Source organism: Pteropus medius, unplaced genomic scaffold, assembly GCF_902729225.1.
Source record: "Pteropus medius unplaced genomic scaffold, Ma_sr-lr_union100, whole genome shotgun sequence".
Taxonomy (NCBI): Eukaryota; Metazoa; Chordata; class Mammalia; order Chiroptera; family Pteropodidae; genus Pteropus; species Pteropus medius.
The window spans coordinates 4,245,276-4,268,712 of NW_024342470.1; the positions used below are offsets into that span (position 1 = coordinate 4,245,276).

Genomic DNA, 23,437 nt, shown 5'->3' on the forward strand with positions numbered 1-23,437 from the left:
GACTTTCCATTTGTTCATATCTTTATTCATCACCCTCAGGAATATTCTAAACTTTATATCATATAGATCTTGCATATTTATTGCTAGATATGTTTAGAGTTTTTTTTCTATTATAAATATTTCCATTTTATCTTGTTACTCTTGGTTGTATATATGTAAGTTATAGATTTCTGTGTAGTGATTTTGTACTCATTCATTTTACTGAATCCACTTTGCTTGTAAAAATTTTTTAGTGACTTCTCCTGTGTCCTCTCTAAGTATACAATCATAACATGTGCAAATAATGATAATATTATCTCTTGTTTTAAAGTTGTACATATCTGATTTATTTTGTTTCTTGAATTTCTTTGGTTTCCAGAACCTTCAGAATACTATTAAATAAAAGTAATGACAATGATTTCCTTATTACATTCCTTACTTTAATGAGAATGTGTCTTGTTAGTGAGAATAAGTTTTCTCACTTAAACATGAGGCTAGCTTCTGGGCTTACCCAGATATGTTTAATAATTTTAAGGAAATAGCCATCTAGTCCTATTTTATTAAAAATACAGTTGACCCTTGAGGAATGCATGATTGAACTGAGCAGGTTCAACTGTATATGCAGATTTGTTTTTCTGAGCAGGTTCAACTGTATATGCAGATTTGTTTTCATGTTGTTCAAGGGTCAACCGGCAATTGGGAATCCAAATATGTTGAGGGCTGACTTAAGTTAATATGCCAATTTTCTAATGCATGGGTGGTAGATACCCCTAACCTGTAAACAGGGTCAACTACATTTTTAATCACAAATTGATGTTGAATTTTATCAAATATCATTTTGGCACCTCTTAAGATGATCATGTGATATTTTTCTCCTTAGTTTGATTAATATGAATTATCTGATAGATTTACTAATATTGAACCATCCTTGCATTGCTGAAATAAATACCATTTGGTCATAATGTTTTCTTATTTTGAAATACTTTTCTGTTCCATTTACTTAATATTTTATTTAAGATTTTTGCATCAAATTCATAGGTGAGATTGACTTTTAGTTCATTTATTTTATGTTTGTTTGATTTCTGTATGTGTGATTACAATAAGTTGGGGTAAATGCGTTTACCTTATGTAGTTATCATGGACAGCTGCATTCATTTATATTCATTGGGAAATAGTATGACTTCCTTGGCTCGGAACAGAATGGGAATGTAGAGAATGGAATTAGTTTATGGTTGACCAGCTCTGAAAATAGTGCCTAGGCCCATGTCATAGAAAAGTTTTTGTTTCTCTCAGATGTTTTTAAGTCAATATCATAAGAAAGTTAAGATTTATCTACCCTATCAGGTTAGACTCATTAGTTTCCTTTTATTTCCCTGCTCAAACCACCAAACACATAGACACGGCTCTCTCCATACTTAAATTATCAGTGTATACTTCTATGCAATGGAGAGAGAAAACATTATTCAAATTGAAAGTGGGAAACTTTCAAAAGTCATTCAAATTGAAATATCTTGAATTTATGATCACTTGCATAAAGGCCAGCTGAAATTTAATTTTTCTAATTTTTACAATTTTCTAGGTAAATTAATAGTATACATAAACTTCTCAGTGTTTAAATTACTTAGGGATATGAACTGATTTCAGGTACTTACCAGTGCCTATTTTATACACATCGTTTTAATGCTAATTATTATTCTTGCATATAATTAAAGAAGGCACCCTGAGAACCTCTCTTTTTTATTTTTACATAAAGTTTTTATTGCAATAAAATACATAAATATTAAGTACACAAATGATGAATTTTTACAAAGTGCACATATGCGTAATCACCTCTGAGATCAAGATACAGAACATTGCCAGCACTCAGAAGACTCCTTCATGCTTCTTCCCAAATACATGTGCCACCAAACGAAAAGCACTACCTGACTTTTATCATCTTAGATTATTCTTGTAGATTTTTGACTTTATAAAAATTGAATCATTTAGTATTGTGGTAGGCAGAATTCTAAGAGGGCCTCATGTTTCCTACCCCTGGTTTACTTGCCCAGTATAATCTTTTCCTCTTGAGTATGGGGGAAAGAAGAGTATAATGGATTTTACATCTGTGATTAAGTTATGGGATTTTGCAAATGTAATTGCATTCCAAACCAATTGACTTTGAGTTAATGAAAAGAAATGTTATCCTAGGTAGGCCTAACCTAATTGGGCAAACTGTTAACAAGGCCTGGGCCATGCCTCAAGTCAGAAACGCGAGCACAAGTGGGACATGATCCCACTGGTCTCAAAGAAGGAACCTGTCTTATTGCGAGAGGGCCTGGGAATAGGAGGCCTCTAGGAGCTAAGATCAACCTCCAGCTGACAGCCAGTAAGAAAACAGTCCCTATGTACTACAACCACTAGGGACTGAATTCTTCCAACAACCGGGGTGAGCTGGAAGAGAACCCTGAGCTGCAGGTGAGAACCCAGCCCAACAGAAACCTTGATTGCAGCATTGTGAGATGTTGAGCAGAGGACCCAGTTGAAGTGTGCCTGCACTGGTGACCTACACAACCGTGAGATAATAAATGGATGTCATTGTAAGCTGCTAAATTTGTGTTCAGTGATTCCACAACAATAGAAAACTAATATTATACAAATATATACTCTTTAGTGCATGACTTTTTTCAGTAAACTTTATGTATGGGGTGGGGGTGTGATATACCCATATAGTTATATGCAATAGTGGTTCATTCTTTTTCATTGCTATATTTTTATTTTCTTGTATGAATATGCCACAATGTATTTGTACATTCTGTTGCTGGCTACTTAGGTTGTTTTCAATTGTTTCTACTGTGAGTAATGCAGCTTTGAGCACTCCTAGGTATCCTTTCTTTTGGGTAATTTCAATGATAAACAAAGCCATATACTAGTTAAAGTAGTAAGGACAGATTTTAATTATAGTATACTATTGCAATAGGGAAGAAAGTCCAGCATGAACTGAACTCAGCTTTGATTTTTACGGAAGTGGCTTGGTGTTTTACTGGGAGAATGAAGGAGTAGGGAGAGAGGCTGAATAGTGGTAGAGAGCTCAGCAGAGGCAGAAGTGAAAAGTTACGAAAGGCTTGTCATTGCAAATGCCGATTAGGCCTGCTGTGTCTGTTAGCTGGCAGTTATGGAAGTTAGGACTCTATCCTCCCACAGAGACCAGGAGACAGAGGCTCTAACCTTCCTGATGGTTGCATTTTAAAGGACTGGCTTTTGGGTTCTTGAGAAAGACACTCCTGAGTGATAGGAGATATATATTCATCTCAAAGGGACAAAGGAAGGATTCTCATTTGCAAGCCCTTTATAGTAAACTCTAAGAACGGGTGGGTGGTCAGGGGCCTGTCAGGAAAGTATTTGTAAAAACAGTAAATTCTTTTGTCAGCCTTTTGTGTTTTTCTCAAGTAGTACTTTAAGGAGGGCTAGGCTCATCCTAAGATGTGGCCTTGAGCTGTTAGAAACTATATTAGTTTTTTAATGTAGGAAGAGCGAGTGGGCTAAAAATTTATGTTGAGGGTCTGTAGTTTTTTATAGGCCAAGGTTAAGGTCTAGTCAAGAGAAGGGCTCGGAGGAGCTTGGCTAAAGTTTGTTCAAAGAGAATCTGTCAGTATACACCTCGGGTATGGTGTAGGCATGTATGGTTTGCTTTAGAAGATACTGTCAAACAGTTTTCCAAAGTGGTTGTGCCAATGTATATACCCTCCAGCAGGAAATGAGAGCTCCCCTTAACCCACATCCTTGCCAACATTTGATAGTGTCAGTTTTGTTTTTCCAATGTCACCTCACCATTTTTATGAAGGTGTAGTGGCATCTCATTATGGTTTTAATTTGCATTTTACCTGGTAATGATGTTCCATTACTTTTTTAGATATTCTCTTGTATTAAGTCTCTATTCTAGTGTTGTGCTCATATTTTTTTGTGTGTAAACAGCCCTTACCGATTTGTAATCTGGGTAGATACTGGATGTAAGTCCTTTGTCAGATATATGCACTGTAAATATCTTCTCTCACTTTTTGGCTCACTTTTTCACTCTCTAAATGTGTCTTTTGATGAAAACATACTTATTTTAATAAAGCCAAATGTATTAATGTTTTTCTCTATTGTTATTGACTTTGCATCTTGTTCAGGAAATCTTTCCCTACTCTGAGGTTCTAAAGATGTTGTTCTATACTACCTTTAGAACTGTGCTGTCCAATATGGTAGCCACTATTTCAAAATTAAGATATGCCTAGGGTAGGAAACTAAATTTTTAATTTATTTAATATTAACAAATTTAAATTTAAAAACTGAAACAGCATAAAATGTTTTTAATTAAATGTATTAAACACAACTTTTTGCTTTTGATGGAATTACATTTCACTTTAACCTGGCTTACTATGAGTTTTTATCATGAATAATGATAATAATCAAATGCTTTTTCTATGTCTAATGAGATAATCATATATTTTTTTTTACTTTAATCAGTAATGTGCTAAATTGCTTTGATTGCATTTTTATACAGATTTTAAAATGTTAAACCGTTATTGAATTCCTGGGGTAAACTCAACTTGGTCATAACATATTATCTTTTCATGTATCATTGTATTTGATTTGTTAACTGTTTTTAGGAGCTTTGCACCTATGTTCATGAGAGATTTGGTCTGAAAGTTTTCCTTCTTGCAATATCCTTGTCAAGTTTTGTTATCAAACTTATGCTTGCCTCGTAACACAAGTTGGGAAGTGTTCCATCTTTATTCTCTGAAAAAGGTTTGTTTGTTTGTTTGTTTGTTTGCCTGCCTTAACGTTGGTGTTATTTCTTTTTTAAACAGTTGGACACAAGTGAAGTCTTATAGCCTACATTTTCTTTGTAGAATGGTTTGTAATTATGGATTCAATTTCTTTGATAGATGTAGAAGTATTCAGATTTTCTATTTCTTCTTATGTCAGTTTTTATGGTAAATTGTGTTTTTCAATAAATTTCTCCATTTTATGTAAATTTTCAAATTGTCATAAAATAGTTTATATAACAGCTTTCTTTAATACTCTGCAGGACTTTATTATTTCCAATATTGGTAATTTTTGTTTTCTATCTCTTTTTCTCGGTCGTTCTTCTTAGAAGGTTATCAATTTTATTATTTCTTTGAAAAACCAAATTTCCGCTTTGTTAATTTTCTATTTTATTTCTGCTTTGTCTTATTGTCTTTCATTATTTCTTCTTGATTATCTCTTTTCCTTTTAGTTTCTTTAAGTTCACTTGGTGGTTATTTTTCCAGCTTCTTGAAATAGATCTTAGAGCATTGATTCTCAACTTTTCTAGAAGGTTTTTAGCAATTTTATTATCATGAGCTTTGCTATAATTTTTCTTTGTGTTTGTAGTTTGTACCCTGCTTGTAGTTTATTGAGCGTCTCGGAACTGTGGATTTATGATTTTCATTAAACTTGCATGATTTTTAGCAATGTTATATCAACTACTTTTTTCTGTTCCTATCTCCCCCTGTCTCCTCTGGCACTCCACATGTATTTTATTTAGACCACTTGATACTGTCACACAGTCACTAAGATTCTGTTTATTTTTGATAATTTCTATTGCTATTATTTAATTTCACTGAATGTTTTTGATTTACTGTTATGCTGATTCAGTGAAATTTGTATTTCAGATTTGTATTTTTTATCTGTATAGGCTCCATTCGGTTCTTTTAAAATACTTCTCTTATTCTTTTCATGTTTTCTTTTACATTCTTGAGCACATTTATAACAGCTACTTTGAAAGCCTTGTCTGCTAATTCTATCATCTCTGTCATTTCTGAGTCTGCTTTTATTAATTGATTTTTCTCTTGATTATCAGACTCATTGTCTTTTTTTTTTTTCTTTTTTGCATATCTAGCAATTGTTTACTGGCTGCTAGATTTTGTGACTGTTGCATTACATAGAGTGTCTAGGTTTTGTTTCTTTACTTAAAGAATATCAAGTAGGCAATAAATGTATGGAAAGGCACTAAAGTACTTGCAGACCAGTTAATTTCTTTCAAGGCTTGTTTTTCAGCTTATTCAGGTGAGTCTATAATAACCTTTACTCTAGGGCTCATTTGTCCTATTGCTAAAGTGAGACTCTTCTATGGTCTCTACTAATGTACGCCAATGTTTGCTCTACCCTGGTTGAGTAAAACTTGAGTACTTCCCACTGCTGGAAAAGCTTTGGAGATAATTTAGCCTAAAACTCCCCAGCAGTTATTTGCCCAACCTCATGCAGTTTCTCTCTATGCATCTATAGTTTACTGTTAAGCAATAGACTCAAGGGAACCTCTGTGTTCATTTCTGAAGTTCTTTTTCTGCATAGCTCCCTCCCCTCCAGTACCCTCCCTCACACATTCCAACTGCCCCAGCCCACTCAAACTCTGATCTGTTTCTCAACCCAATGAGTCAGCTCATGTTCTGTTAAGGTTCTTCCTACCTGCACTGTGGTCTGGAAAATAGTGCCTCTAGGCAGAGGAAGCTATTGTGATTGTACGGCTTACTTCATTTGTTTCTGTTATTGCCTTTATCACAGTTCTGCCCTGCCCATTGTCCAATGCCTGGAAACAGCTGCTTCATATATTTCGTCCTGACTTCTAGGGCTTTGTGGTGGGAAATCAATCTCAGAATCAGTCACTTCATTATAGCCAGAGTGAAACAATGCTGCCAAGTTTTTTAAACTTTGCAAATGAAATGTAAACTCCTAGAATAGATGGTTCTATGATGAAAAGGGTAAAGGGGAAGAGATTCAGAGGCACATATGTAACTTTACATAACTTTGCCATAAGTTTAAGAGGTGCATTATATTTGGGAACATTTTCTCCTTGTTGTCAAAATGGAAATATTAAATTTGTTTTTGAGAGTTAGAAAAAGTCTCAACCTTAGGTTATTATACTTCTTCCATTAAATGAAGGTTAATCAGGCAGTTTAACTAATATTGCAGTATTGTTAATTTGGATCAATAACAATGATGAAGCAGTGGCTGTTTCTAATGCCGATAACAACATTCATTTAAGCACCTCCAATGAACCAGGCACTGTGTTAGACTCTTTACATTGATTGTCTTTAATCTTGTATAGCAAATCTTCATGTTAGAAATTATGATCCCCAGAAACTCAGGGAGGTAAAAGTTAGTTCCTCAAACTCACACACTCTGAATAAATTACCCAGTGGTAATTTATTGGCTGCAACTGAGAAACAATCTCAGCTCACCACTAACAATGCCTCCTCCATTATTATGCTGTTCCCTGATTCTATCTTCACCTGAGCTTTCCCATCTGGCAAATTAAAGTGGAAAACAGTTAACTCCCTCCCCAGAGAGGCTGTGTTATTAGATGTTTTGCATTATTTTGCTTTGAATAACAGCATATGTAAATGTGCTTCTGGAGGTTAAACTTATTTTTATTTTTTAAAACTTGGCCTCTCCTTCTGGGGTAAATAGTTGAAAATTATGGAGAGGAAAAGGCAGACTGGAGAGAATGCTTCTCTGCCTTCCTTCTCACCCGACACATATTTCTGTTCAGATTTAAGCTGCCATAGCAGAGGAAAGATTAGTAAATTTCCTATCACGGAGTTTTAGCTGGTTCTGATAGTCAATGTCCAGAGTGCGTTAATCCAGATATTAATCATGAACTCTGCATCAGGTGTAGGGGCATATATTCTTGCTGAGAAGAATAAAAGCCTCCTAAGGTACCTGGAAGACTTTATCACACATGGTCTCCAGCCAGATCACAAAGAGATTCTAGTGAGCACGGGCACTTTGCTGCCTCTAACCATCTACCTCTTGTTTGGAAGTTGGCATATCCCCTCAACCTCAGCTCTCCCACAGACCCTGCATTGTCGAGCCCTCCCTATCTTAAACCGCCTTTCCTGGCATTTGGATCATCACTTCGATGATGTGATAATATCTGCAAGTTGGGAAAATAAAAGTGGCATTTGTTTAGCCATAATTAATGAAATATTTATGTTGCATGAGACTATGTGATAAAACCTTAGGCTTAGAGTCCTTTTGCTTCTGATTACATTTGGGATTTTTTTTTTTTTCTATGACCAGACATTCTGACGCCAGCTCTTTTACACTGAGCAGATGTCATGTAGTAAAAATGGGTGCCAGATGCTGTGAGCCGCAGAAGGGCGATTTGTTTAAGAGCTGGCTCCGACTTTTTTGCATTCAATTACTTTGCAGAACAAACCTTACACAAGCATTTAGGTAACTCGGCTAACTTCAGACAAGCGTTTTAATAATAGATTTCATCTCTGGGTGCATTCTAAGCAATGTACCATATAAAAGGTGTTTAAGGAATTAATTGATTTCTGCATAATACCTTTATTTTTAACATAAAGAGAGAGCTGCAAAGCTCTTGGCAGGGACCCAGAAATGTAATTAACGTGGAGGGCCAAATTCTCAGTTGCCCTTAGGTACTGCCGCCTCATGCTTACGGCAGGTGCAGTGAGAGAGGGCAGAGAGGAAGAGAATGGGGGTAGAAGGGAGGAGGAAGAGGCAGCTTTGAGTCACTAAATATGAAAAAAAAGCTAGGAGTTCAGTGAGTTTTCTGTTCTCATTTCAGGTCCCAAGCACATCCTGATCGGGGCGCAGGTGACAGGGGCTACCTCTTCAACCTCTTCCACTACCTCCTCCTCTGCAGATGAAGAGTTTGATCCCCAGCCTTCCTTGCGGTCAAAGGTAACAACACTTGGCAAACCAAAGGGGGCCTTGGCTTGTGGGGCTGTTTACCATCCAGATTTCAAACCCAATGTGGGCTCCAGCTGTGGTGGTTTCATTAGGAGGATCGCATTTCATTGCATCTGACAGCAACTGCTTTTATTTTTACCTGGAAGACCCCAAGAATTATCTTTTTTGTTGTTTTTAATTTTTATAAGCTTGCCTCTCTCAGAGATGTAAATTTGAGGAGGGGAAAAAAACCGACATATTAACTTGAAACCATTTGGCGACTGCAGCTCTTAAAGTGGATTTAATTTGTGGTCCAACAAGCAAACTATTGAAAAAATTACAACAAGCAGATGCATATTTCCCTAGGGGAAGCACAGCTTCATTTAAGAAGCACTTGAGGCAGATTGCATGGAAAATGTTATGTTTATTCTAATCAGAAATATTAAATGAACCATGCAGTTGCATGTAGACATGAATACTCCAAGGATCCCTGCTGTGGAAGGGACTAGCTGTGTGCTGACTGGGGAGATGGCAGTGCTCCTCCTTACTTAATGAACATTAATATTTCTGGAGAACACTTTAAGCAACTCTCATTCCCATAGATTAAAAAAATACAAACATTGTCATATGTATTTAAATGTATCTGTATGTCAGCTCAGTAAGGTTGAGGGGGCTGAATGGCTGGACTGAAAATGATTCCTGGGTAGACAGAGGCACAGTTCACTGCTCTGGCTTTGTTTATTTTTTGGAGCAGTGAGGATCTGAGGAGAAAGGGATAGAACCAAATTTATTTACTTAGACTCAACTTTTCCATATCTGGCACTAGTTGCTTTGGCATCATCTCAAGTCACTCAGGGGTTTCAGCTCCCCATGGCCCAGACTGGAGCAAGTTAGGAGGGGGCTGAGGCATGGCATGCATGTGTGTGTGTGTGTGTGTGTGTGTGTGTGTGTGTAAAGTGTAAGATAGAGCGAACAAGAGAGAGAGAGAGAATGAGAGAGTATGTGTGGACTCCCAATTTTCTAAAATAAGTCTAATTTGATGGATAAATAAGATGATACATGTGAACCAATCTCTGATGGTTTCGTTACTCAGAACAAATGAATTCTGTGTTCTGTTGATTTCTGGGGTTTCCTTACTGTCCCTCTCATCCATTTGAGTGACCCTGAGTTATTTCTGTATTCAAATAAGGTAAAGGTCCCGGCGTCAGCCATCCTGACACTCATGTAGAATAAAAGAATGGAGTGGCCCAAACACGTTGAAATAGCAAAACCATGATATCTCGGGCAAGCCTTGCAAATAGCCCCTTATTCCCTGCTTGCCCAGAACAGAGCCAGGCACCACTTCAGCTTGCAGCAAGGTAAAGCTTACCTGCTTCACCTGGCTTCTGATGTGGCCCACTCTTACAGGAAGGAAAGCTGGCTGAAGGGTTTCTTCTTTACGACTTTTCAAGGGCTCACACTGAAGGAACGAAGATAGTTTTTTCCCTTCTAGTTTCCTTATCTCTTCAGTCTCACACAGGTGTGTCCCCAGACATGTGGCACAGAGCCCATGTCGGCTCAAATGAACCTTTCCACAGGAAACTAGAGACAGGATATCCACACTCCACCTCTTCCCTTTGCTTTGCCCCTCCCCATCCGCTGCCTCTGCTCCCAAACCAGTGCCTGGATCTGAGAGACGAGGGCAGGCAGCATTCCCGGTCCCGCCAAATTGCTCCTTTCTCTGTCTTTTATCTTTTTCTTCTTTAGCCCTTAGTCTTTCTTCTTCTCTCTGCACCATCATCACCATCACTGAGGATATAGGACCTGTGCCTGGTACATCGTAAGGCTATAAGAGTATTAATAAATCATCCTTCATTTCTATGTCAACATCTTTTAATAAAATGTCATAAAGGACTTTCTTACCTCCTCTTGGTTCTGTTTTGCTGACCCTTGAGAAAGCAGTTGAGATTTGCTGCTGGGAAGTGCTAAGACCATGAGATGCTGTTAAAACAGCCTCCCTTGAAATTGTATTAAATGGTCTTAATTTAGGGGAAACTTTGCAATTTCTGTAAAGCAGAGGTCTTTGATGTGTCTTCACAGTATTTGGCACAGGAAAGGTGGATTAAGAGACGAAAATGTGAATGCTAGATTCGGGTTACCTGGGGTTACCTCCTGCATCTACTAATCACTAATTGTGTCATCTTAGGCAAGTTATTTAACTCCCTGAGTTTTGAGTTCCTTATCTGTAAAATAAGTCTAATTTAAGGGATAAATAAGATGTGAAGTAATCAGTACAGTGTCTGGCACATAGTATTCAATAAATACTGGGATTATGTAAAATTAGTATATCGTAAACTGAAGAGCTTTTTGCTAAATAAATGAACTGACTCTTCATAGATCGAGTTAGACAATCTCTGGATAACAACTACCAGTGATCTCCACCATACCCTCCCCGCTGGCTTTTCAGAAAGGTCCTGGATGCCTAATAGACGGGGTTCCCCCTCCCAAATGGCCTGGAACCTCTGTTCAGATTGATAGTCAATCTGGAAGTCATCCCCTAGAAATAGAGACGATATTATATGGAATAAGTTTGAGTTCTGAGAGCCAAAATTTCCTTCCAAGGATGAAGAAAAGGATGAATTCTTTGGGATTCTAGATCCTAAGAAGAATTCCGGAAAAAACAAGTTTCATCACTGAGATACCTGTTTTCACTGGTGATCTGTAGACGTCATGAACTCTGAAAGCTGGTGCTTTCCTAAGGAGAGGGATGGTGTCTCCATGGAATGGGTGACAGAGTGAAAAGGGTCCATGAAGCCGTGGAAAGGCACATGCTTTTAAGGCACAATCTCTAACCTCTGCCATGGACCCAGATTCCTCTGGCAATATCTGGGGCCAGGCTAGTTAGGTCTATTTCCCACTTGTGGATCCGTGGTACTTTTAACGTACAAATATTCAGTTCACCCACACTTATCGAATACCCAGGCACCAGCCTAGTTGTAGCAAATTTTTAATTCCACATTTGTTTCTGCCAGCATTAAAAACGAATCTCTAGCATGCTCTAATCCTTATTCTAATGTAGAAAATCCTTAATCTAATGTGTATGCTCAGAGAAGGCAAACTCACAAAAAAAACCTGCCCAATTTTAACATTTATTTTGTATGTACAGAATGTATAAATATGTATATACTCCTACACACATACACGCATGTAATAGACATAAGTTTTCTTCTCTTGGTTTTTATAGGAGAGGAAGACACTTAGAAGAAGACGGAAGCTGGAAAAAGCAACAAAACGATTGGTTAAGCAAGAAGAATTAAAAAGACTTCATAAAGCTCAGGTAAGAAAACAAACTTGAGATGAGTGAGTGGGTCTGATATCCTGGGGGTCTGGATCTGAAAGCCCTTTGGAAGTCTATATTGCACTGGGAGAGGCAGGCTAGAGAGAGGTCAATTTCTCTTCTCTGAGTGACCAGGTTCGTGGCCACTCTAAAGGCCCTAGCTCAATCCCTGGTGGGATTCTGGGGCCTGGAGAGCCCAGGTGTGGAGCTGGCCCACTCCCAGCTACCCTTCCATCTGCAGGCATGTCTCCTGCAAAGTGAGCCTGAAATGGCAGCCGACACATAGCCTTGGAAACCGCCCCAGGCTTTGAGTGCCACATAGCAGTGGCCTTAGTTCTGTCCTCTGTCAGGACTCTTTCCCCAACTTCCTGAGAGTGTCTTTGCTGAATCGACAACTATTAGGAACTGTCTTTATTTCAGAGCTAGTTGGAAACATAAGCATCCAGCATTCTGACACAGATTTCCTGGCCTACTCCAAACATTTCTGCTCGGATTGATCTGCCCACCTCTATTGCAGACAGGCAAAATGAAACAAAAAGGCAAGGCATTTTCCCTCTCCCTGAGAACCTCAGAACTAGCCTTGAGGGACAGTTAGGTTTTAGGACAGAAGGACTTAGAACGACCACTCATTTCAATCCAATGCACTTACATGCCTTTTTCCAGTTATTCCGTTTATCTAGCCAGGTAGTCCTGTGAGTTGTTTCTGACAAGGTGGAAGTCATTGAATCCAACCTTCCTTACCCTTCACAGTGACTGACTTGGGAGCGACCCCTTTCACCTACTGGACAGGGAAAATTCCCATCAACCCCCCTCTGTCCACTCTCAACTTCTGAAACAGGTTTCTTTGAAACATTTCAACTTTCCCTTTTGAGAACAAGATCAGTCTTTATGATAGGGACTGGCAAACTCAGCAACTTCCCCTCCTTCTATTTTCACTCCAGACAATAAGTGGTGATAAGAGAAGGATTATGATGGCCTTTTGAGTTCTAATTTGCAGCCTTTTTTAATCTTTGAGATTTTCGTCCCTAGTTCCTAAAGAATAACCCCTATATTAGCTAGCTTGGGCTGCCTTAACAACATACCATAGATCGAGTGGCTTAAACATTAGAAATGTTTTCTCTCACAGCTCTGGAGGCTGGAAGTCCAACATTAAGATGCCTTCAGGGTCGGTTTCTTGTGGAGAATCTCTTCCCAGCTTATAGATAGCTGCCTTACTGTGTCCTCATGTGACCTTTTTTTCTGTGCACATACAGAGAAAAAGAGATCAATCTCTGGTATCTCTTTCTCTTATAAGGATACCAAGTCCCATCAAATCAGGGCCCTCATGGCCTCATTTAACCTTATTTACCTCCTTTAAGGACCTGTTTCCATATTCAGTCACTTTGGGAGTTAGGACTCCAGCATATGAATATTTGAGGGTGGTGGGGGAGGGACTCTATTCAATCCATAACAACCATGTAGCCATAATTGCAAAGTAATCAGTAATAAAGTTATTTAACTGTTTTCCTTCCTTTAGCAATTCTATACCATGCCAGCAAGAGATGGATTTATGAAGATATAATTATCTTTAAAAGAGAGACAGGAAATGGGCGTGAAATTACAAGTAATTTTAGATAGAATTTCCATCTATTTCAGATTTTATGCTTGGGGCTTAAGCAGTCTTAGCCAGCACGAGAGAGCCAGGAGGCTACTCAGGTCCCAGGCCTCTTCATGATATTGGAGGTGCTTTGGGGATTGTATCCCTGAATCCAGGGGAGACTCAGAAAGATACAGAGTTAAGGAGGAAGGGAAGCAAGAGAGAGCTGGAGGAAGGCAGAGGAGGAAATACACCCACATTCTACCTGCCCCGACACTTGCCAGTTCCTTTAATATACCTGGCCTGCCAGGCGCAAAGTCTGTTCTGCCAAGAGGTGTACCTTTTAGCAGCATGGTGTCTGAAAGCAGAGGAACTTGATAGGCTGAACAAAATGTGCAAAATGATTTTTCTTCCTAATATACACAAGAGAGGAATAGCTAATGGGGAAAGTAAAGGTGAGAATGCGAACCCAGTCATGGCCCCAGACCTTAATAGGTGCCCGTGGTGAGTCTAAGGGAGGGTGTGAGGTTGCCCCTTAATGGGGTAAACATCTTGTATCTTAATAACTTGCTAATAACAAAGCCACATACACTGGTAGTAAAAGACCCCTGGGCATCATGGTGTGGAAGGAATAGATACGATCTCCAACTGAAGACAGGAGCCGGACAAATCGAGAAAGGAACACCCAGCTCCAGAAGTTGGCCCAGGTCTCCTGCTCCAGACAAGCTTCTTGGGAGGGATCTGCTGGTTCTTTGTAGGAAAATGGAATGTGAGTGTGCCCTGTGTTTGGCCTCAGAGCCCTTGTCTTACTCTGAGTAGTGGCTGTAGCTCCAGTGGTTCTGCCATACGCATAGTCAGAGGCTGGCTCTGAGGGGTCCAGGAGCCATGAGGACCACCTGCCTAGCCTCGCAGCCTCTGCCTGAGAGCAGACCTGGGTGATCGGCCTGGTCAAAGGGGCCTATTCTAATGTCTACTTGGGGCAAACTGAGCTTACACGCAGACTCCTTGCTTTACGTTTTCATACTAGAGAAGGAAAATGTCAGGTTCTAGTTGTTTGAGAATTCAGAGCTTCTGACCCAGTTAATCAAGCAAGTGACATCACAAGTTAAAGCGCTTCTTCCTCTGGGAAAATAAGTGGTAGAATTGGCCCCCTTGTGTGACTCTGCGCATCGAGATCTCCACATGACGTAAGATCCTGGCATTGCAGGCCATCCAGAGGCAGCTGGAGGAGGTGGAGGAGCGGCAGAGGGCTTCCGAGATCCAGGGCGTGAGGCTGGAAAAGGCGCTGAGAGGAGAAGCAGGTAGGCTTCCCGGCGGATCCACAGCCCCCCTCCTGGGCCTGTCTGTGGTCTGAAAACAGTGCCGGTTTAACCATCTGGGGTAACAGGGACTCTTTGTCACTTTCTGTGGAGCTGTCAACAGCAACGTGCAGTGCTAAATCCATGACTGCTTCACGTTTTCACAATCAACCTGGCGGTTCCATTGGAAATTGCCTGTGGGCCTTGCCACTGGGTTTCTGGTCCATCCAGTTATCCTCTGCTAGTGCGAATATTCTTTACAATTCAGAGGTTAAGATAAATTCTGGAGAAATATTTGGGCATTCGAGCAATGTTGGTGGTGATTCAAAGCCCGGATTTGGAGTCAAAATCCTGGTTTCTCCCTTTACTCACTATATGACCTTGGGCCAGTCACATTCTAAATTGTTATGAACTTTGTTTTTTTTCTTGAAGATGGGATAATAGTGGTTTTCTACCTTATAGAGCTGATGTAAGGATTAAAGAAGAATATATATATATAATTTTTTAATCCATATATGTGTAAATATGAATTAGCACATTGCCTGGTACACAATAAAGCACTAAATGATAACTATTCCATGGATAGCTTCAGGGTCAAACAGAATTTACCTGGTGAAGACTTACCATAAGTTGGACATGAAGATAGTCTGTCTAGAATGATGAGCATAGCACAGTTTCTGCCTTTGAGAAGTTTATAGTCCATCGAGGGACAGACATGTAAAGAAATAAACCACAATACAGGAAGACAAGTGCTGTGATAGAAGCAAGCATTAGGGTGCAAGGGGAACAGAATCAAGAAATTCCTAACTGAGATCTGGGAAGAGGGGTAGTCAGGAAGGCTTCCTGGAAGGGGTGATCTACTAAGATGAGAAACAAGAGGAACAGGAGTTAACTAGTGAGGTGAAGAGATTGTGCTGGCAGAGGGAGCAGCACCTGCAAAGGCCATATGTAAAATGCGAAAAGATATGAAATGCCTTAATGAATGAGGAGCCAGTGAAGGGTTTTGTGGTGAGGGATGACTTAAAGAAATCAACATTTTTTTTTTTTGGAAATCACCCAGTGGCTGAGTGGCTAGTGAATTGGAGGGGGCCCTTAGATCTTCTGGGGAGTGTTGTCTCTTTAGCTGTGTGATGTGATGATGTCTTTAGCATTCTGTATTTTGGATCTAAAGTGTGAAAAACCAAATACCAAAAACACGTATCTGTCTGTACAACCGTGAAAATAATGTGTTACTTGTTAAACACATAGTGAAGGGTTAGGATTTCAATTCTCTTAAAAGTTTAGTTATTCGAGAATGATGACGCTAGCAGGGGCAAACTCAGATTTTGTGAGGCCTGAAGCTCATACAAAGTCATGTCCTCGAAACTGTGAGGACTGCTCCCAGAGCCTTGCAAGGAAGGGCCCATCCAAGTGAGGGGTTCTGTGGTTTCAGCTTTATCAGCTGTATGGTTAATTTGTCTCTGAATATCAGGGAAATGTTGGGGTCTGACTTTACCCCTATGTGCCTCAGTTTCCTTGTTTGTAAAGTAAGAGTGATAATTATATCTGTTTCTTGGATTTGTGGTGAGGATTGGCTATAACAGTTTATGTGAAAGCCTTCGTATACTGCCTGTTAGATAGACGATTAATAACTTTTGTTTTTTTTTTCTTACTAAAATACACTGCATTTCCGTGCAAAGAAAACCAAAATCTACTCATCAGAAGTAGGCTTTATTACAGAAATGATAGCTATTTCTTGCTGCGTGGAGTGAGAGTCACTGACTGGCTTTACAACTGCTTTTGAGACCTTTAGCACAGTCAACTGCCCTTCCTTGATATTTGGTCATATTCTCAATCAAGAAAGCTCTGGCACTTTTCTTTAAAATCCACTGATTTCAGTGAGAGCCTTAGAAATAACAAGGATAAACCGGTAAAACTAGGGCATGTTTTATTTTGCTGGAGAGGCAGCATGGCATAGTGGGGAGCAAGTAGTATTATAGGCATCGAAGAGTGCTGGGTTCAAATGCTGTTCCATTGCATTTAGGCTGTGTGCTCCTAGGAAAATCATTTAACCTCACTAGCCCCAGGTTCCATATCTGAAAAATGGAGCTAATAATCTCCACGTTACCAGGTCATTTTGAGAAGAGTATTGGTAGGAAAAGTGTCTCTCATAGTGTCTGTCACATAGTAGGCACTCAATAAATGCTACCTGATATTACTTTACAAAATATTACTAAATATGCACATACACACACTTTTAAAGAATTGATTCTCTAATCTTTAGTGCTCGAGATTTAAATTCTGTAAACTAAATTTTTAAAGCTTCTGAAAATCTCCCTCACCCCAAATGTAAAGAAAGGCTATTTTGAGTTATCCGCTAAAGAAACCTGGGCAGCTTGTGGCATTTTCAGAGGTGTGCTAACCTGGCCAGAAGATGGATTCCATTCATTCTCTTTATGCCCTTGGTAATTTAATTCCCCTGTTGAGTTTATGGGTCTTTTCCTCCTTGATTGTCCTTGTGTGGGTGACAGAGGCACATCAACCAGGGGCTGAAGACTGAAAGAGTGAAGTCATGGAGAGAGGCCCCAAAGGAAACCAAATGGAAGATCTGTAAACCAGGCATCAAAATTAATACACTCTAACTTGTAATAACATTTGTGCAATAATAATACTCCTTTACAGTTTAATATTCTATTCAGCCCCTTTAAGAGATTGCCCTGGTGCTTAATGAATGACCAATGTTTATTAGGTTAAGTTGTATTTGAGCTGGCCTGTGCTGTTCTGGCTCAAGTAATTTAATGGGAATTATTTAATGGGTATTATTAGGATAATTAGAAAATGATCACAGTTAGGCAATAATACTGAGTTATAAAGGTTGTGAATAACCAAATTTAGAGACAGGCCTGAAAACATGAGTAGTCTGCGACAGTTATGCAAGTCTCCTCTAATAATTATGTGCGCCAGCCTGAAAGGGTCTTTTGTTCCTAGGAGTTATTCATTAGGCAGGCATTGAATTAGAGGAACATGCGGGGGTGCGGGACGGAGGGCAATGATGGCTGATGAGCAAAATGAGGCTTTGATGAGCTCCTAATTGTCGTGACAACAATTCCTGCTTTCTTTTTTCCCAACAGTCAGAAATAAGCTTCCCCGCCCCCGGGAAGGGTTTTTCCCCCATTTTGTCAAGGAAAAGGAAACAAAGAAAAATCCACCAATCCACCCCAGAAGACAAGTCATTATGTTCTGCAATGTGCGTGTGTGTGTGCACGCGCATGCATGTGCACACTATGCATGGATGTCCTTGACAAAGGAATGGATTCCCCTGGTGGTCCTGGCTGCCCAGAGTAAAGGAGTAGCATATGCAGTGACCTGATTGCCCTGGGCCTCACCTTCTGTAAGGAGGCCAACCCGAGCTTGGCCAGCTACTTAGACTCTTCTTGGTCACGGCCCTGTTACTTACTGGTTTCTCGGATGTCAACGTTGTGCTCAGTATTATGTACCGGGGCCATGGAATACCCCAACTTAGCAAAAGACCACCATTCAAATTTAGATAGCCTGCATAACAGAATTTGTGCTTTCTTTCGATACCTGGAGACAGGTAAAATCTGATGAAAACTGAGAGCGATTTTGAAGAAGGAAGGATTTATCCCCCGGGGAGGTGTGTGGGAATTATTCCTCCCTTCTCCCTTATAACTTTAAAGGCTTCAGGGAAGCTTTACCAGATGGTTGTCTGCATTGAGCTTTTTTTTTTTTTTTTAAAGAACCAGATGGCTTCTGCTTCATAAACATGGAAGGATTTACAAAGAAAAATCAGAATACATGAGGCTGCCAGGAGGTGGCAGCAGGAGTACATATTATGACCAGAGAAACTGCAATGAAAAGCTAGTCAGGAAGAGGGAAGTAGTTTGGCTTACACTCTGTGGTTTTTATCTTGACTGCTGCTGAGGAACAGAAGGAATAATAATTTCCTGGATAATGTAACAGTGAGGTGTCTTGAAAAGAACACAGATATTAGAGTCAGATGCTCCTGAGTTTGAATCCTCATGCCATTCATAGAGAATGGCCGGGAGTAACAAGACTCCAAAACTGATAGCTAAGCAAGCAAGGAACTTGGGTTGGTTTGCCACAACTCTGTGATTCACTTAAAGTCACATACTTTTGAGTTTGAATTCCAATGTGGTCATTATACAGAAGTTACCTCGTGCTAAACTTTCTCACCTATAAAATGGACTAATAATACCAACCTTAGAGGGATGGTATAAAAACAAGACTAAATGAAATAATGTTAGTAAAGCACCTTAAAAATTGGCTAGCATGTAATAGATGTTCAAAAAGATTAATTTCTTTTCTTTTTTCGTACCCCTATTATTATAAAATACGGCTAGATGGTCAGCGATTTCTCAGATTGCATTTATTTATTTGTCCATTCGTTCACATTCATGTATAATGATACTCCCTAGAAGATATTTACACTAGTTTCTAAAATACATAAAATAGATAAATTTCACAGGCTTGGTCCATATTAGGATCTCAGTGTAGACTCATGTTAACCCCACCAAAAAAAATTTTTTTTTGATGAAAGAAGTTCAACAATGGGAAAAAAATACTGATTCTGAGGCGTACTTCTCTGACAGCCTGCCATAATTTGGGGACAAATTTCAGGGAATGGACATCTTTTAGGTAACCTTTCACAATGATTTGTTTCATACCTGTACTGCAAAGCAGTCAGTTCAAGGCTCGTCAGTCATTACAGGTGGCTGATTGCTGTGCTCTGAAAGGTCATCAGGGCAGAGGAAGGGCTGAGATCCTTCTGTGGTCCTAGAGGAGACTGATTGTCTGAATACAGGGTGGCCATAAAACTGGAAGCACAGAAATTATAATTTCACCACATAATACAGAGGGATATGGTCAGAAAAGAACTCCGACCTCATAGAAATAGGAAAATGCATACAAAAATGATCAAGGAGAAAAACAATGTAAAAGTGAAGAGGCAATACCACCCTAACCTGAACCCAGCATAACCATAATCAAACTTAACATCATGACCTTCCTGCTATGATGTACTAAGAAAGATACGTTATACTTAAAATAGAGGTTAGTTGTTGGGAGTTGAGTGATTAGAAGTATTCCAAGGTCCTTATATTGTTTAAAAAGAGGCTAAAGTGTTGATTAATTTAGACTTTGCTAAGATATTAAAAATACCTATTTAAGTTTAAGTGTAATCACTACAAGAATATAAATAAAATGTATAACTTCCAAATCAGTTGGGGGAAGCAGAGGGAGAAGGAATAAGAAGAAAACAATAAGACAAAAACCCCAACTCAATTCTAAATAGAAATAAAGCATAGAAAAAAACAAAGATTCAAAGATAGCACAAAGGTAGAAGAAACAAGCCTATATCTCAGTAATAGTAGTGACAGTTAATGACCAAAACAACACCCAATTACAAGCTGTTTAGCAGACACGTATAAAACATAAATACACAGAAAGTTTTAAAGTAAAAGGATAGCGAAATATATACTAACTAAATAAAGCTGGGGTAATTATATTAAAAGCAGTGAAATCGCTTTTAATACCAAAACCATAATTAGGAATAAACAGGGTCACCACAAAATTTTTAAATGATCCACTCCCCAAGAAGATATGAGAGTTTTAAATGTGTGTGTATTGACTATAATAGGCTCAAAATAAGATAAAACCACAGAGAGAAATTTCTATTATCAAGGCAGGAAAATTTAGTCCATCTCTCAAGTAATGATAGTCAAGCAGACAAAACATTAGTATAAATTTGAACAATGCAACTAATATCCTCAATTTGCTGGACACTTAGAAACCCTGCTCCCCCAAATTAGAAAATGTATATTCTTCTCTATTTCATGTAGTGATTTATAAAAATTGACCATATTAGTTCACAAAGTATATCTCAGAGACTCTATTATACGGACCCCATTCTATACTACAATATAATTAACTGAGCAATATTCAAAGATACTTGGCATTTAGAAAGTAAAAATATACATTTTTCACGAATCAAAAATAAATACTTGGAAATTTAAATATACTAAATATGAAAAAGAAAACAGTAAATGTGGTGCTTAGGGGTATGGGATGTAGTGACTGTGGTGCTTAGGGGTATCGCCTTAAGTACTTTTATTAGAAAAGAAGAAAAGCTGAAAATTAATGAACTAAGTGTCCAATTTAATTTAGAAAAAGGAAAACAAAATAAATCTAATGAAAGAATAATAAATATATGAGCAGAAGTGAATGATATTGAGAATAAAGATAAAATAGAGAGAATCAAGCAAGCGAAATGTTGGTTCTTTAAAAAGACTAATAAGACTAAAGGCAATCTCTTAAATTGATTTTTAAAAATAAGATAGAAGACAAAAATAAATTAGGAATAAAAAGGGCAGATATAAACCCAGTATAGCAAAGATACAAAAAGATAAAATAATATAATGAACATGTGATCTAATTTCAAAATTTGGCAATCTAAGGGTAATTCAACAGTCACCATATTAACAAATTAAAGAGGAAAACCATGTGATTTTTTAATAGAAGAAAAATATATTATTTGACAAAATTCAATACTCATTTGGGATAAAAACTTTTATCAAAAATGGAATAGAAGAAGATAGAATGTTCTTAATTTGAAGAATATCTTCTAAAACCCTGCAGCATGCATCACTGTTGAATAGTAAAATATATTAGAAGCATTTCTTTAAAGATCAATAATCAGAGAAGGATGCCTACCATCACCTCCTCTATTCAACATTGTCCTGGAGCCCATAGCCAATGTATTAAGACAAGGAAAAAATGGCATAAGGCTTGGAAAGGAAGAAACAAATTTTTTGGGTTTTTTTTTCAGATGATAGAATTATCCACATGGAAAACCCAAAGAATATACAAACAAATTATTAAAAATAAGAAGAGCCTATATGATGGTGATTGGCTATAAGATCAAAATTTAAAAAGAAATTGCATTTCTATATCTTAGTATCAAGCAGTTAGAAAATGAAATTTTAAAAAAGATATATCATTAACATTAAGAACATAAGGTGCCTGGGAGTAAATCTAATGAAAAGTGTGCACGACCTTTATGAAGTCAATTTTAATACTTTACTGAAGTCCACCAAAAGACCTAAATATAATCTTACATATTTGAAAACCTGATGTAAGCCTGCTGTAGCATTATAGATCACGGGAAATCAGTGATTCTGGGACAATCGGTTTTCTATACCCCAAAAAAAGAAAAATTCAGCCTTACCCTACACCATACAAAGAAATCAGTTTCACAAAGATTTAAAAGCTTTAATATAAAAAATGAAGCTGAAAAGTTAAGAATCTGTTGACCTCAAGTTGGTAGTCTATAACACTGTCAAGAAAAGATAAACCACTAATTCAGAAAAAATATTGACAACAAATATAACCAAAAAAGAGTCAGTGTTCTAGAATATGTAAAGAACTCCTACAAATCAATAAGAAATAGACAAGAACTCAATATAAGAATAGGCAAATGATATAAATACACATTTCACAGTAAAATATTCATTAGTAATTAGGAAAGTGTAAATTAAGACTGCAATGAGAAACTATTTAAATTATCAAAACTTATAAAATGTGATAATACTAAGTATTTTGCAGGGATAAGGAAAAAGAGAGGCTCTTATTTGGTGTTAGTGGGAGTGTAAAGAGTCACAACTCTTTGGAAAACAATTTGGCTTCATGCTTGAACATTTGTTACCCTACTACTCCACAATTTTATTCCTCAGTGTATAATCCAGAGAAACTTTTGCCCACCTGGACCAGAAGACATATACAAGAATGTTCTCAGCAGCATCATTCATAACAAAACACTAAGAACAACTAGATATCCCTTAACAGGAAAATGGATAAACTATTGTTTAATTAACTGTGTTATATACAACTGAATATTATATACCCAGCAGTGAAAATGAATGGCAACATGGCTGCATTTTAGAAACATAATATGAAATTTAAAACAAGTTTTAGAAAACTACATACAGTATGATATTTCAATGAAATTCAAAAGCAAGAAAAACTTTATAACAAATAGATATGTAGTTAAAAGCAAAACAAAACAAAAAAGTATTTACAAAAGAAGGACTAGACATTTTATTTTTCAGCTATAGCCTCTGGCTCCCTGAATGGAATTGCAAGCTGCCTTCCAGCATCCTGGCTTTGCCAAGACTGAATCAGGCCAGGCCCACAGTACAGCTTTCTGGATTATCACCATCATATGTAAGGTGCCTGAGAGAGGTCAATATACCCAGAGCGCTGGGTACAGAAGGCCTGGCTAGAGATTTAAATGAAATATGCCTATGGATAAACACAGGAGTTAAGAGCTGACCTCAGGCCAGGAAATAAGAGACAGGGGCTGAAACGCAGCCAGTCGAGGGGAGGTGCCCTGCACCATGTACCAAAGGTTCTGACTGCAATTACTCTCATGACCTTTTATGCCCCAGATCATCAATGAAGACTTTGAGAGTATTGACAAAATTGTAACAAACACCAAATTAGGACTTCTTACAGACTCTAAGGAGGTAGGGAATCACATCTAACAAATTAGATAGTTGAAAACCAGACAGC

At 38.2% G+C, this 23,437-nt stretch overlaps 1 protein-coding gene across 6 annotated transcripts in view; it reads left to right on the forward strand.

Annotated features, from left to right (window-relative positions):
• The window catches only part of MICAL2 (microtubule associated monooxygenase, calponin and LIM domain containing 2), a 200,410-nt gene that overhangs the window by 162,044 nt on the left and 14,929 nt on the right, over positions 1-23,437 (forward strand). For all 6 annotated transcript variants that reach the window (XM_039863630.1, XM_039863626.1, XM_039863627.1 and 3 more), the window contains 3 exons: positions 8,558-8,673; positions 11,885-11,977; positions 14,761-14,854. In XM_039863630.1, the coding sequence (XP_039719564.1) occupies positions 8,558-8,673; positions 11,885-11,977; positions 14,761-14,854 (303 nt within the window). The remainder of the gene's footprint in view (positions 1-8,557; positions 8,674-11,884; positions 11,978-14,760; positions 14,855-23,437) is intronic.